The 15,845-nt window shown below is 36.8% G+C and overlaps 1 protein-coding gene across 4 annotated transcripts in view; it reads left to right on the top strand.

Annotated features, from left to right (window-relative positions):
* Nucleotides 1–15,845, top strand: part of SEPTIN10 (septin 10) — a 58,681-nt gene that overhangs the window by 11,562 nt on the left and 31,274 nt on the right. For 2 of the 4 annotated variants that reach the window (XM_027621617.2, XM_027621619.2), the window contains exons 2-3: nucleotides 3,699–3,774; nucleotides 11,773–11,841. In XM_027621617.2, the coding sequence (XP_027477418.1) occupies nucleotides 3,730–3,774; nucleotides 11,773–11,841 (114 nt within the window). In that variant the 5' untranslated portion in view covers nucleotides 3,699–3,729. The remainder of the gene's footprint in view (nucleotides 1–3,698; nucleotides 3,775–11,772; nucleotides 11,842–15,845) is intronic. The other 2 variants (XM_027621618.2, XM_027621620.1) reach the window with 1 other exon arrangement.

The raw sequence follows: 15,845 nt of genomic DNA, 5'->3' as shown, positions 1-15,845 counted from the left end.
GTTAACTCCTCTACTGTGACATGGACCATTGAGATCATTTCTAGGGCTCTCTCTTTTGGGAGAAGATAGGCTGCTTGTCATATAGTAACAGAGATTCTTTTGTATAGAAAAATATAATTTACAGTTTCCACATAATTCTGAGAGCCAAAAGAACCTAATGCTGAATTGTAATTTGAACAATTGGAGAAAATATTTTAATCTCCTTTTGCCTTTGCTTATTTTGGTGTATATTTACTTTTTTATTGCTGCTTACAAATACGTTGTCTTAATTAGTTTAGATAATTAGTTTATCCTCAGATATTTTAAGTTTTGTTAGCTACTGCTTTCCTGTGTATTGATTACTTATGTTTAGTTAGAAAATTTTGTTATAGCTTCATGAGTTAAGTTTTTTTGTTGAGATATAATATATGTGTAGTGAAATTTACTCTTTGTGTAACCACAACCATAACCAAAGATATAGAACAGTTCTATCACTGTCCAACCCCCTATTCCTTTGTGCTTCTTTGTAGTCTTCCTCCTAATCTCTGACAATCACTGATCAGTTTTCTGCCCCAATTGTTTTGCCTTTACCAGAGTGTCCTATGTATGGAATTACCATAGCTTTTGAGCTGGCTTCTTTCACTGAATGTAATACTTCTGGGATTTGTCCCTGTTGTTGCATGTTCCTTTTTATTGCTGAATATGAGCCCATTGTATGGATGTGTCACAATTGAGTTTGTTCATTCTTTCTCCATTTGAGGAACATTTGGGCTGTTTCCAGTTTTAACAGTTTTGAATGAAGTTACCAGTTACTTCACATACAGGTTTTTATATGAATATAATTTTTCATTTCATCTGGGTTGATATCTAGGAGTAAGATTGCTGAGTGGAATCGTGTTTATTTAATTTAAGAAACTGTCAAACTGTTTTCCAAAATGTTTGTACCAATTTGTATTTCCATCAATACTGACTGAGAGCCCTTGTTGCTCTGCATCTTTACTGGTGTCAATTTTTTAAAAAGTCATTTTGATAGGTATGTAGTGATATCTCGTGATTTATTTGGCTTTACCTAATGACTGATGATGTTGAGCATCTTGTCATGTGCTTATTTGCCATCCCTATATTCTTGGTGAAGTGTGTGTTCAAAACTTTTCCCATTTTTTAAGTTAAGTTATTGTGTAATTATTGAGTTGTACAAGTTTTAAATATATATGTATTTCTCATATAAGTCCTTTATGAGATAAATGACTTACAAATGTGTTGTCAAAGTATGTGTCTTGTGTTTTCATTCTCTTAACAGTGTGTTTTGAAGAGCAGAAGTTTTTTAGTTTGTTAGGTTCAATTTATCATTTTTTCTTTATGGATCATGCTTTTGGTGTTGTAGCTAAGAAATTTTTGTCTAACCTAAAGGCCACAAAGTTTTAGGTCTACAATCTATTTTGAGCTAATTTTTGTATATAGTACAAGGTTCCTTTTTTTTTTTTTTTTTTTTGCATATGGGAGTCCAATTGTTTCAGCACCATTTTTTAAAAAGACTTTCCTTTCTCCATTGAACTGTATTTGCGCCTTATTGGAAATCTACCCCTCTCCCCCTTTGTGCTTTGACTGCTCTGGATCACATCACTCTCTTCCCTTCATAACACTGACCGCACTCTGCTTTCCTCTTTAACTGCCTTCTCTTCACTAAGCTCCTTGAAAGAAGGAACTTTTATATGGAATTGAGGATGGAAAGGGTATCCAGGCAGAGGGAATGACAGTTGCAAAGGGTCTACCTGTGGTGGGGTGGGGCTTTGGCATGTCTGAAAACATGCCCAAAGTGGGGGCATCAAGAACAAGATGAAGCTCGAGAGAGAGAGATAGCCGGTGGTCAAATCCTGTAGGTCCTTAGAGAGCCATGGTACCAAAGGAGAGTATGGCCCAGGGCAAAAGGATTGCCCTACAGAGGGAACAGGGCATCATCACAGCATGATATTCCTCTTTGTCAGTATAGATGAAAGAAGAATAATAAAAATTTTCACTTACTGCTTGTGTCATGTTCCACAGTTCCCTAGAGAGTTCAGCCCACTGCTTTTCTTAGGTTAAGATGGATTAAGCCTTCCTTATGTATTTGTTAATTTAGTCAGAATATAGTAATATTTTACCAATTTTACATGTGACCAAACTTCCCAGAAGGGATTTGTGGGAGCTTTGTTTCAAGGCTTACTGTCATTAATGGACACCCCTTGTAGTATGGAACCTATTATCATAGCATATGCTTTATGCCTGTCTTCCCTTAACTGGAATGGAAACTTCCTGATGGCCAGGACTTTTTTCTATTTTGTACCTGTACCTAGGACAGTTCCTCGAACATAGTAGTCACTCAATATATACCTGTTGAATAAATGCATTTTTATAGATATTTGAAAAATACTTATTTCTTTTTTTCTTTTAGTCTTTGTTAAATTCACTTAAGTGAAGGGGCGCCTGGGTGGTTCAGTCGTTAAGTGTCTTGTCTTCGACTCAGGTCGTGATCCTGGGGTCTTGGGATTGAGCCCCGAATCGGGCTCCCTGCTCAGCAGGAAGCCTGCTTCTCCCTCTCCCACTCCCCCTGCTTATGTTCCCTCTCTCGCTGCCTCTCTCTCTGTCAAATAAATAAATAAAATCTTAAAAAAAAACACACTTAAGTGATAATATTAATGGATATCAAGAAAAAAAAACTCAGACTCCGTATATGCTTGTTCATATACGTAAATAACTTGTAACCATGGTGTCAATACAGTCTTAAATTCTTATTTTGCCACTTAATATCACATCATATCATTTCTCTTAATTTTCGTAATTATTGCTTCCAACTTTTGTAATAATATTGTCCGTAGTCAATATTTCAATGTAGACTTTTATGCAACTTTTCCCTTTTTTTTAAACATTTCTTTTTCTGACTTATAAAAATGGAAACTACCTTCTAAACTGCAGCCTGTTAGTAGTAATACAGTATTAACTATGTTCAGTCTAAAAAGTAAGCCTGACTGGCTAAGTGACTTTGGCTAAGTTTTTAGTGCTCTAAAATGTAGAGCTACCAATATGGATGAATTCCAGTCTTAGAGAATCAGTGGAAACTTCAAGAGAAATGGGAATTACCACTGTATTTTTAATAATCATGTAAAAATTACCCTAGATTAATTATATACTTGACTAAAGATTTGGGTGATTAGACTCTCTCTGAGGGATCCAGAGTGCCCATGAGAACCTTAAACTCAGTATTTCTAAAATTTCATCAAACCTCTGCTGATTTGTCTCATTTTCTTTCCTGCCTCACAGTAGTATCTACCAAATTACCTTAGGTCAAGACACTTGAAGGTGGGCAGGGCTTCACTCTAAGGCAGAGTGGATGTCCAGCCCCCTTTTGCCTTGTCCAGGCTCACCTTTTGTGTCCTCCTTGCACTTAACCTTAAGCCTCCTTAGGCTTAAATGATAATGAGCTTACTGCTGTTTTCCAACCCTTCCAACTGCTGTTTTCCAACCATTCCAAGTATACTTGCATGTTTGCACACATCAGTTCCTCTACTTTCTTTTCCCATTTGCTATGAATATTTGTATTTCTCTTTCAAGTCTTTGCTCAAGCCTTTTCTTGGCAGTGTCTTCTCTGACCATGCAGGGTTCATTATACCCTTGAGCTACTGTTGTGTCCTGTCCATGAGTTGAAAGACTGTTTTCTCACTGTACTAAAATTTAAATTGCAGGGATATTTGACTTACTCATTTTTGATCCTCAATGCCTGGCGTTTGTTACTCTGTCCTGGAAATGGAAGGCCTTTTAGTAAGTATTGTGTGTATTTGTGGAACAAATAAAAAGCAGTTGTGTATTGATAGTCTTCACACTGATTCCTCAGTATTCTTTTTTCCGCAGGTATTCCTTGTCAATTTTAAGTCTTTTTAATGAGTTTCTTCTGCCTTCCCCCCTTTTTCAGCTCCTTTTCCCATTTGCTTTTTCTGGGTTAAATAAATGACTTAAAATTTGATTGGCTTTTTTATCACCTAGTCTGCATGGAACATACTCTCTCTCCCAGGAATTCAAGCTGTCTACTTTTCATTTAAATAAGCCTTGAGATATAGTTCCAAGAAGTCTTTTCACATCAACTAGCAGTTTTGTTGTGCCTTTCCTTACTTCCCTTTGTCTGAGCGTGCAGTTTCCATGACTCATTCTTCATTCTCCAACACATCACATACTTTTTCCTCATTGCTTGCTCATAGGTATGCAGTCATAAAATTGAGTTGAAAGAGACCTTAGAAGATCATTATTTTTGCTTCCCACTCAGTGCAGGAATTGGCTCTACTGTTTGCCTAGTTGATGACTATGTCACTGTTTGACTCCCCCCACGGGTGGGGGGCCAGTAGCTGAATCCTTCCACTCTTGCTAGGCAGCCCTAGTCCTTCAGTAATTTCTCCTCACTGTGTCAGATTGGCCTCTCTAGTCCATTCATGCAATTCTAATTTTTCCCTGGGGATTCGTTTCCCTAAAACAGACTATGGATGTTTGAATATACTTTGCTGTCCCTTTATGGAGAAGTAGGCTAAGGATGTTGGGAAAAAGATTGCCTTGACTCACACAGTGCTAGAAAGTAATTTTTAGAAGGCTTAAAAACTTATGTGTAAGACATGAAACCCTAAAAGAACTTGGAAAAAATTTAGATGCATTTTTTTAAGCTTCAGGGTGTGAAAAGATTTTTTAATCTTTACATTTATGGAAGAAACCATAAAGGAAAGGATTGATAGATTAGGCTCTATGAAAATTGAAAAGGTCAGTGACAGATCAGGAGAAGATATTTGTAATACACATGACAAGCACAGAATTATATCCAACAGCTTTTGTAAATAAGAGGAGCAAAAAAGGGATACCCTGATAGAGCAAGTGGGGGAAAACATGAACTGACGACTGATGAAAATATGCTGAAAAAAATGTTCAAAATACTGGACATCAAATTAAGATGTCACTGTTTGCCTATCAAATTGACAAACACTTAAAAAGTGTTACTATCCTGTATTGATGACTACATAATGAAATGAACATACAAATTTTGTTTTTTGGGTTTTTTTTTTGAACATACTAAATGTGAGCAGGTGTAGCCTTTTTGAGGGGCAGTTTGGCAATATGTTCATACCTTTGACCAGTAATTATATTCTAGGAATTTATCATGAGGAAATTATCAAATGTACGAAATGATTGATGCTTATACAGGTATGTCCCTTTGGATCCTCCAGGAAGCAGATGCTGAAGTTAGGAGTGTTAGAGGTAGATTGGGGGTAGGAGGTAGGGAGGTGAGGTAATGCCTATGAAAGAGAAAGGGAGAGGAAGCCGGACTGGAAAGGAAAAACCTTCAGGCTCTGGTGCAGTTGCAGATAGCTGTGATAAGAAGCTGGGAAGCTAGAACCTGGTGGAGAGAGCCTCAGAAGCCATGCAGGTCTGGCAGTCTGGCCAACCCAGTAGAAAGCTCTCTGACAGACTGTTAGGGCTGCCCACCTAGCACAGAAGGGGCCAGGCCCTGACACCCTCATTGTGTTCTGGCCTGGGCTAGGGGCTGCCAGGGAGGAATGGTCTCTGGTGGAATACTGTGCAGATCCTGAAGGCTCCACAGCTGGAGGCTGTCAGCCAGCTTCATTCTTTGTAATCGAAGGGCAAGTTCTTGCTAGACGGGAGATCTAAGTAGTGTACCACAAGAGGGATGTTCGTTGTAGTGTTATTAAAAAATGGCACAATTAGAAATGGTATTTTTCCCTATAATAAACATAATATACTCCCATTTCTAAAGGGAGGAAAGGAATTTTAAAATAAATTGCATTTATTATTTTAAGAAGCCTTCTATTACTGTAAGCTTTTGTTAAGCTTGATACCCCTATTACATGAACCACTCTCAAGAATTTCCATGTCCTGATCTTTTGAGGCTGAATATTAGACTTTGTAGTTATCCTCTAATTTTTATATTTATTGGACATGATGGTAACATTGAGGTGATATTTTGATGGGACTTTGACTGCCCTGGGGGAGATCCAGGCAGGACACAGGAGGCTGCTGTGTTGCTTTGCCTTACACTATCCAGTCTTACTGGTTTCAGTTGAATTCTTTTTTTCCCTGGGTTGTAATTAGCATCCACTTCTAGAATCAGGTAATGTTATTACTTGTTTTTAGTAAAAGTTTAGATCAACACTCTTTATTTTAAAGTTTCCTTAACCTGAAGAGTTAATAAAATAATTTTAAATAATGAGTTTGTGGAATCTTTCAAAGTTTTATTTTAAGCCAAAGAACTCTGTCCTCTTGAAACCCATAAAATAGACCCAGGTAATTATTTTGACCACTCTCTGCTTTTCATTCTCTTACTTTTTTTTTTTTTTTTTCCCTCTTAACTCTAGGGGACAGCAGGGAACAATTTGAAAACTTTGGTTCTATTTCTTGGATTAATTTTATAAAGAAAAAAATTGTGGGACAGTAAAGTTAAAATGAAGCTATGGTAAAGCCAAGTCACATTTCTGTCTCTCTAAGGCTCATTGTTATACCTAGAGAGAGGGGCAGTTTCAAGAATGTTTACAAGTAAGGAAACTTCTTATCTGAGGTCCTATTGTGAAAGAATCACCAAATGTTTTCCATAATTGGCTGATAGGAAAAAGGCCATCTACTGTATGTCTCCCAAAGGACCCCAGAACAAAATGTGTGCCACCAATGTTGTATTTCCCATACTCCCCAAACTGAAATTGTGTAGAAAGTAGGGCACCCATCTCTTCCTCCAGCTACCCCAAAATGTTATGGCACTTTTTTCTGTGATTCATTATATATTACAACTTAAAAAAAAGTGTGTTAGAGTTTGCCAGGAGTTAAAGGTACTGTATTTTTCCCCCTGTAGGTGGTGTGTGTATAGATTTAAATATATATATGTTTGTGTATGATATGTATATATATTTAAAATAAAGTAAAAACCTTAGAAAAAGCAAACAGTAATCAAGTGTGGGTGGTGATTTTGTTAGTCTTCCTTGGAATGAGATTGATCAATGACTTTGTGTTTCTCTGAGGTAAGTTCTTAAGATTAAGGGCTCTGTGGGACCCCAGTACCCAGCACAGTGATTTACACATAGTAAGTGATCATTGATATTGCAGACTGGAATTCCACTTCCAAAGTTTTTTTTTTTTTTAATTTAGGGTTTGCCACTAGAGGGACTTGGTCAGCTCTTGTCCCCTTGTTATTTTACCTTCAGTAATGTCTTGTTAATTTGTTAAAAACTTTATTCTAAAACTTGTTTCGGAAAATCGACTAGTCAGGTAGCAAGAGAAAAGGTAGCATTTAGGATAGAAAAAAAAAATTAGGGGGAAAAATTAAAAACAACTATTTTTAATACTTCTGTGTGACTCATTCATACTTCCTGATCAAAACATTTATCCACAGAGATATTAAGTAGACTATTTTGGCAGGTATTCAGAAACACAGAAAATGAACAATCAAAAGCAGATCTTTGAAATGAACTTACATAAATGACAGAAATATCACCTAGGTTTTATTAGTCAAAATTTAGTGATGAACTAATACAAAACCTATCCTGTTTCTTAAGCAATTTTTTTTTAAGATTTTATTTATTTATTTGACAGAGAGAGACACAGCGAGAGAGGGAATACAAGCAGGGGTAGTGGGAGAGGGAGAAGCAGGCTTCCCACTGAGCAGGGAGCTCGACCCTGCTGGGGTCATGACCTGAGCCAAAGGCAGATGCTTAACGACTGAGCCACCCAGGCGCCCCTAAGCAAATTTTACTTATCACCCAAATTGCTTACTAAGCAAGTATTTAACAAAAATATGCTAGTCATTATATTAAAACTATGAAGCTGCTTTCTTAACCATAATTTTTTTGACATCAGGAAGTAGCACTAGGCATGGAATGTTCTACTCTCTTACTCAGTTTAAGGCAAGGCTCTGAACAGGGCCCCCAAACAGTTATTTTTTTTGGCACTTTTTGCCTTTACCAACAAGTCAGACTCTTGAGATGGACACTTCAAAATTCCTCAATCAGCTACTCATCTGTTGTACCTAATTGTTTTCTCAGCCTCATTTATAACCTCATTCATAACTACAGCAGGAGACCAATGAACTTTTTTTTGCCCCACCAAACTCATATATTCACTATTTTCTTTCTTCAGATACTAAGTTCTACCTCCCTCTGGTACTCAGGGATTTTTTTTTTCTATCCTAAATGCTACCTTTTCTCTTGCTATATATGCCACTTTTCCTGACTCGTTGCAATATCATTGTCTTCTCTGAAAACTGCTCTGGCCTGTAATGATCTCTTTCTCCACATCTCCATAAGTACCACTGCTCTTTTCCCTTAGCTCTCACTTTTCTTTCTGGCATAGGAGAGGGACATGAGCTACTGCCTACATGTCACACAATGACTAGGGGCAAGGGAGCTGGCTGGGGGGAGTAAGGTGAAGTATATATAGTTAAAAAGAAACAAAACCTTAAGCCAATTTGATGTGCTTATGTATTTTTCACTTTTTTAAATTGTGAAAATACAGCCAGTACCTAAGTGTTCACCACAGAATTTTTGTTGTGTGCTTTATATAAGGACATCTTCCAATTGACAAGAGTCATTTCATGTTGAAACAATGTGTTCAGTTAGGTACTCAGGATTTGGAAACACTCTGTATGTAGTGATTAAGTCACAAGGCCAGCTTCAATAGCTTATATTATTCAGAATGTACAGAGGGAGATTGTTGTTAGTATTCTATAAAATCCAGTCATGATACATACCTGTGTATCTGTGAGATTGCACTCACAATCCCAGTGTGTGTGTGTGTGTGTGTGTGTGTGTGTGTGTGTGTGTGGTGGGGGAGCACCTGAAGGTGCCAAAAGCACTACTCTCTTGCTGCAGTGCTAAGGTTCTCCCTTTCATCATACATGTGGTCAAAGCTGTTCACTGAAGCATAGTTTATTGTAATTAAAGACTAGGGACTGCTTAAATAAAGATAGAGATCCACATATATTGTCATATATAAAACAATACTATACTACTGAAGGAATGAAGTAGACCTGCATAACAGTGAAACAGTCTCTGTGAGAGATTAAGGGGAAACACCACAATGCAGAGCAATAGGCCACTACCATTCTTATAAATTAAGACACCTGCATATTCACATATGCTCATACATGCATGGTCTGTCTCTGCAAGGATACATAGGTCTGCTGAGGTACTAGTAAATCAAGGGTAGGAGAGGAACTCATTTTGCACTGTTTTCTTACTGGCACTGTTTACATTTTTCTTACTACATCCATATGAATGCTACTTTTTAAAAAATGCCACAATTCCTTAGTATCTTGTGCTGCCCTGAAAAGTAGGATAGCAACTTTTGAGGCAGCATTGCTTTGAAATTCCCACTTCTCTTTTACTTCTCTTCCCCCATTCCTCACTGTCGCAAACAGTGAATTTTTATTTGGTTTGTAGGTTGGGACAGTAGTGGAAGGAACATCAGCTTTGCAGGCAGATCAGACTTGTGTCTACAGCTTACTGGCTTTTATGACTTGGGGTATGTTAACCTTTCAGAATCCTAATTTTCTCATGTAGGCTGTCGGAATGAGAATATGTATAGCTCAGAAAATAAGAAATGTACTTAAAAATATGTACTTAATGAGCTATGTAATGATTGGCATATAACAGGAACCCTAAAAATGATAATTATTTCTATTTTAATTGGATAACTAAGGGACTTGTTCACATTTTTAAATACCTGTTTTCCTAACTCTACTGAAATTGGATCATTAACATTTGTATTTACCCTGGCATGCTCCTGGGGAATATACCTAATTTTGAGTATCTTCTTGGCTCCTAGAATATTTTTTTAGTGAAATAGCTTATTTTCCCTTTTTAATCCTGTAAAGTCTTTTGTTTTTTTAATTTTTAATTTAAATTCAATTTAATTAACATATAGTTTATTATTAGTTTCAGAGGTAGAATTTAATGATCCATCAGTTGCCTCTAACAACCAGTGCTCATTCCATCAAGTGTCCTCCTTAAAGACCAACACCCCAGTTACCCCATCCTCCCCTCCATCAACCCTCAGTTTGTTTCCTATGGTTAAGAGTCTCTTATGGTTTGTCTCCCTCTCTGATTATGTCTTACTTTATTTTTCCCTCCCTCCTCCATGCTCCTTTGTTTTGTTTCTTAAATTCCATGTATGAATGAAATCATATGATAATTGTCTTTCTCTGATTGACTTAATTCATTTAGCATAATACCCTCTGGTTCCATCCATGTCTATATATATATGTACAATGTGTATATATATACATATATATGTATATATATACACACATCACACACACATTACATCTTATGTATATGTGTATATGTATTCTTTATCCATTCATCTGTCGATGGACATCTGGGCTCTTTCCATAGTTTGGCTATTGTGGACATTGCTGCTATAAACATCGGGGTGCATGTGCCCCTTTGAATCACTATGTTTGTATCCTTTGGATAAATACCTAGTAGTGTAATTGCTGGGTCGTAAGGTAGCTCTATTTGTAGCTTTTTGAGGAACCTCCATACTGTTTTCCAGAGTGGTTGCACCAGTTTGCATTCCCACCAATGGTATAAGAGGGTTTCCCTTTCTCCGCATCCTTGCCAACATCTGGTGTTTTCTCAGTTGTTCATTTAAGCCATTCTGACTGGTGTGTGGTGGTATTTCACACCTGTCAGGTGGTTTTGATTTATATTTTACTGATGCTGAGTGATGTGGAGCATTTTTTCATGTGTCTGTTGGCCATTTTTATGTCTTTGGAGAAATGTCTGTTCATGTCTTCTGCCCATTTCCTGACTGGATTTTTTGGTTTTTTTGGGTGTTGAGTTTGATAAGTTCTTTAATGGATCTTGTATACTAGCCCTTTATCTGATAAGACATTTGCAAATATCTTCTCCCATTCCATAGGTTACCTTTTAGTTTTGTCAACTGTTTCCTTTGCTATGCAAAAGCTTTTTATCTTGATGAAGTCCCAGTAGTTCATTTTTGCTTTGTTTCCCTTGGCTTTGAAGACATGTCTAATAAGTTCGGTGGCTTAGGTCAAAGAGATTGCTGCCTGTGTTCTCCTCTAGGATTTTGATGGGTTCATGTCTCAAATTTAGGTTTTTCATCCATTTTTAGTTTATTTTTGTGTATGTTGTAAGAAAGTGGTCTGGTTTCATTCTTTTGCATGTCATGGTCTAATTTTCCCAACACCATTTGTTGAAGAGACTGTCTTTATGGGTATTCTTTCCTGCCTTGTCGAAGATTAGTTGACTACAGAGTTGAGGGTCCATTTCTGGGTTTTCTGTTGTGTTCCATTGATCTATGTGTCTATTTTTCTGCCAGTACCATACTGTCTTGGTGATGACAGCTTTGTAATACGGCTTGAAGTGTGCAACTCTGATGCCTCCAGCTTCAGTTTTCTTTTTCAACATTCCTTTGGCTATCTGGGGTCTTTTCTGGTTCCCACTGTAAAGTCTTCTAAATAAAAGTCATGTTCTTTGTCTTTCTGGATGTAAATGGGGGTTTACTCTTTTATAGTATTTTTGCATATTTGGGTAAGTATGTTGACTATAAATTATATGTTGAATATTATATATTATTTACTTTTGCATATATTTATCCAGCAGGAAAACCATGTTTTAAGCATGAGTCAGTTGTATAGATTGCAAGACAAAACTTGGTGATAATGATAATATTAGAATTCCTCTTTAACATAGATATGTTATTTAGATATAAGGTTTTCTGGAGTAATATCTGTTTTAATTTTTTTTTCTTTTTCAGCTCTATCAGTCTCACATGCCAACAAAAACAACTTGTCTGTCCTCACAAGTATCTGATGATGAACAGAAAGTGAGTATATCTTTTAAATAGATCCATATTGTACTCTGCATACCTCTAGGATTTCAAAATAACTACTAAGAGACCTGAAAGACTTTTGTTTGTACCTTGAATATAAATTAACTTTTATGTTGATTGAAATTAAAAATCAATAATGGATTGAATAGTTATTGAGTGTTTTCAGTGTCTCTTTCTTATGGGACATGAAGCAAATTAAAACTCTTAACTGCTTCCACAGCATTCAGTAGGAAGACTAGCACTGCCTTTGCTGGGCATACTTGCAGAACTTGGTGGATGGAGAGAACTCCTTTAATGACAGAGTGTAGGAAGTCGCTGGATGGCCCTGTCAGATGCCTTCCTGAGTGCGAGATCAGCCCTTAAAGGTTCTTCTAAGTGTGCCTGCATAGGAGGGATGTGTTTTGGTAATTCATGCTAAAATTTATATTTAAAAAGAGGGGTAAATTTAACTTGGTGAAAGGTGAGCTAATGATTCTTTAAATAGAAAATCGCAAATACAGGTTAAGCATCTGCCTTGGCTCAGGTCATGATCCCAGGGTCCTGAGACTGAGCCCCACATTGGGCTCCCTGCTCAGCGGAGAACCTGCTTCTCTCTCTCCCTCTGCTGCTCCCTCTGCTTGTGCGCTCTCTCTGTCAGATAAATAAATAAAATCTTAAAAAAAAAAACAAAAATAAAAATCGCAAATATAAGCATGGGTAATTCAATAAGATTAAATGATTTTCTTAGTTTTGTGACCATTAAGCCTCTTCTTGTTTTTCCCTCTTCCTTCACACGTGTTAAAGGCTCCATGGTTTTGATAAATTGTAGTTTGACCACCAAACTACTGTCCTTTTTATCTTTTTTTCACTCTTTGGTAATAATAGTCTGCCCCATCTTTATTTTATCACCTTGCAGACCTTTGGAATTCCTCTTTATCTGCTTTCTAACACATTGCTCTGCTGAAACTGCTGTCATAGTCACTAATGCTTTAGTGACTAATCCACTGAATGGTCATTGCTTAATCCTCATTTTCTCTGGCCCCTCTTCTTCACTTTTGAAAAGCTTCTTTTAACATAATCTTACAGCTTTAGAACTAGGAGGGATTCTATAGATCATTTAGTTTGACTTTTATCTGATAAGCATGTGCTTATCAGGTAAAAACTCTAGCAAGTATTACTCTAATCTTCTTGAATACTTTCATGACTGGGAAGCATAGTGTTTCTTCTCTCTCTTAATAATAAAGACAACATACTTACATGACTAAAAGGTATTCAAAAGGTAGAAAAGAGAATATAGCATACTAGTTTTCTATTGCCCTGTAACAAATTGCCATGAATTTAGTTGATTAAAATAACACCTATTTATTAGCTCATTGTTTTGTAGGTTAGAAAGTCAGGCCAGCACAGCTGGCCTCTCTGCTCAGGGTCTCACTCAGGATGTTGGCTGGCTAGGTTCTTATCTGAGGCTCCCCTTCCAAATTCTTTCAGGCTTTTGGCAGGATTCAGTTTCTTGATGGCTGGTTGCTATCAGCTCCTAGAGAACATTCTTTTTTTTGTTTTGTTTTTTTAAGATTTTATTTATTTATTTGACAGAGAGAGACAGTGAGAGAGGGAACACAAGCAGGGGGAGTGGGAGAGGGAGAAGCAGGCTTCCTGCCAAGTAGGGAGCCCTATGCGGGGCTCGATCCCAGGACCCTGGGATCATGACCTGAGCCGAAGGCAGACGCTTAATGACTGAGCCACCCAGGCGCCCCTAGAGAACATTCTTATGTCCTTGCCATTTAGCTCTCTGTCATCCATACAAGAGGGGAGAACCCAAATGTCAAATCCTCTTCAGGTTTCAAATCTCTTTCACCTGGAAGCTCCCAGTCCTTTTTAAGGGCTCACCTGATTAGGTCAGGCCCACCCAAGATAATCTCCCTTTCTCAGGTTAACTGATTTGTGACCTTAATTACATCTACACAGTCCCTTCATAGTAGCATCTAGATTAGTGTTTGATAAAAAAAAAAATAGAAGGTGTGGGTACACGAGGGGCCATCAATCTTGGGGTCCATATTAGAATTTTACCCACCATATACAGTAAAAAGTGAATCTTTCTCACCTTTACCTCCCAGACCACTCCCTCCAAGTCCATTCCCCAGTAATAACCACTCTCAATAGTCTGTCACTACCCTTTGAAAGATTTTTATCCATATTCATATATATGAGAATATATGAAAAAATATACTTTTATTTTTTTAGTCAAATCACAGTAAATACATCACTTAGTTTTTGAGACTTACCCATGTTGTGGCATATATCAGTAGTTTTGTATTCCATTGTATGGATATACTACATTTTATTTCTCCATTCACCAATTGTTGGATATTTGGGTTGTTTCTGGTTTTTAACTATTTGGACTAAGGCTGCCAAGAACATTCATGTGTATTTTTATTTATCTTGGGTACCTACAGGTAGAGTTTTTTGGTTGTATAGTAATGTGTATTTAACTTTATAAGAAACTGCCCACTTGTTATCCAAAGTGGCTATACCATTTTGCTTTCACACCAACAAATGTATCAGCCTTTTAAATTTTTAAATTTTAGCCATTTTGGTGGGTGTTCAGTGATATCTTACTGTAGTTTTTTTTTTAAGATTTTATTTATTTATTTTTGAGAAACAGAGAGAGAGAATGGGTGAGAGCATGGTGGGGGCAGAGGGAGAAGCAGACTCCCCATTGAGCAGGGAGCCCGATGCGGGGTTTGATCCCAGGATCCTGGGATCATGACCTGAGCCAAAGGCAGACGCTTAACTGACTGAGCCACCCAGGCACCCATCTTACTGTAGTTTTAATTCACATTTCCCTAAAAACCAGTACTGTTGAGCGCTCTCTCATTTGCTCATTGGCTATTTTGTTATCTTCTTTGTGAAGTTCTATTTGAGTCCTTACCCATTTTTTTAAAAAACTGGATTGTTATTAAATCATTTGAATTCTTCATGTATTCTGAATATAAGTGCTTTGTCATGTATATATCAAATATATAATATTTTCTTTCAATCTGATTTACATATTCCTTGATCACGAGTTTTTAATTTTGATGAAGCAGACAAATAGATAATTAGATTGTCACAGTCCCACACTTCTGGCAATTGTAGCTTTACCATTAGGTAGTGTAAGTCCTTCAACTTTGTTCTTTTGCATAATTGTTGTAGTTGTTCTTAATCACCTACATTTCCATATAGATTTTAGAACCAGATTATCAGTTCCTATATTGATAGCATAGAGTTGAGTCTTGCTCTTTTATCCAGTCTGACAATTTCCTTCTTTTAACTGAAATGTTTAGACATTCATTGTCCAGAATGGTAGCCACTAGCCACATGAGGCTATTTAAATTTAAATCAGTTAAATAAAATTTAAAAATCATTTCCTCAGTTGGATTAGTCACATTTGAAGTCCTCAGTATCTGAATGTGGCTGGCTAGTGGGTCCCTGTTGCACAGCTCAGATGTAGAACACTTTTGCCATCATAGGAAGTTCTGTTGGTTATCACTGGTTTAGACCATTTACATTTAATTTAATTATAGATTTGGCTAGTTTAAGTCTGCCTGTTTGCTGCTATTTTCTTTGTCCCATTTGTTCTTTCATTTTTCTTTTTGTATGCCTTTTGGATTAATATTTTTATGATTGCATTTCATCTTAACTATTGACTTATTGGCTATATCTCTTTGGTCTTTTATTTTTTTAGAATAGTAATTGGTGTAGGCTTTAATTTATCACACATATCTTCAAACAGTATTATACTTCATGTATAATATAGAAACCTTACAACAGTAGCTCTCCATTTCCTTTCCCATCTGTTTGCTGTCACTGTCATACATTCTGCATCTCTGTGATTACAGATTCTGCAATACATTCTTCTTGTTATTGCTTTAAACAATCATATTTTCAAGAAATTAAAACTAATAAAAAAATTCTCTTACAATTACCCACATTTCTACCTTTCTGGCAATTTTTATTTCTTTTTGTACATATGATGTCAT

Source organism: Zalophus californianus, chromosome 8 (assembly GCF_009762305.2).
Source record: "Zalophus californianus isolate mZalCal1 chromosome 8, mZalCal1.pri.v2, whole genome shotgun sequence".
Lineage (NCBI taxonomy): Eukaryota > Metazoa > Chordata > Mammalia > Carnivora > Otariidae > Zalophus > Zalophus californianus.
This window is presented reverse-complemented; position numbering and strand designations above follow the sequence as displayed.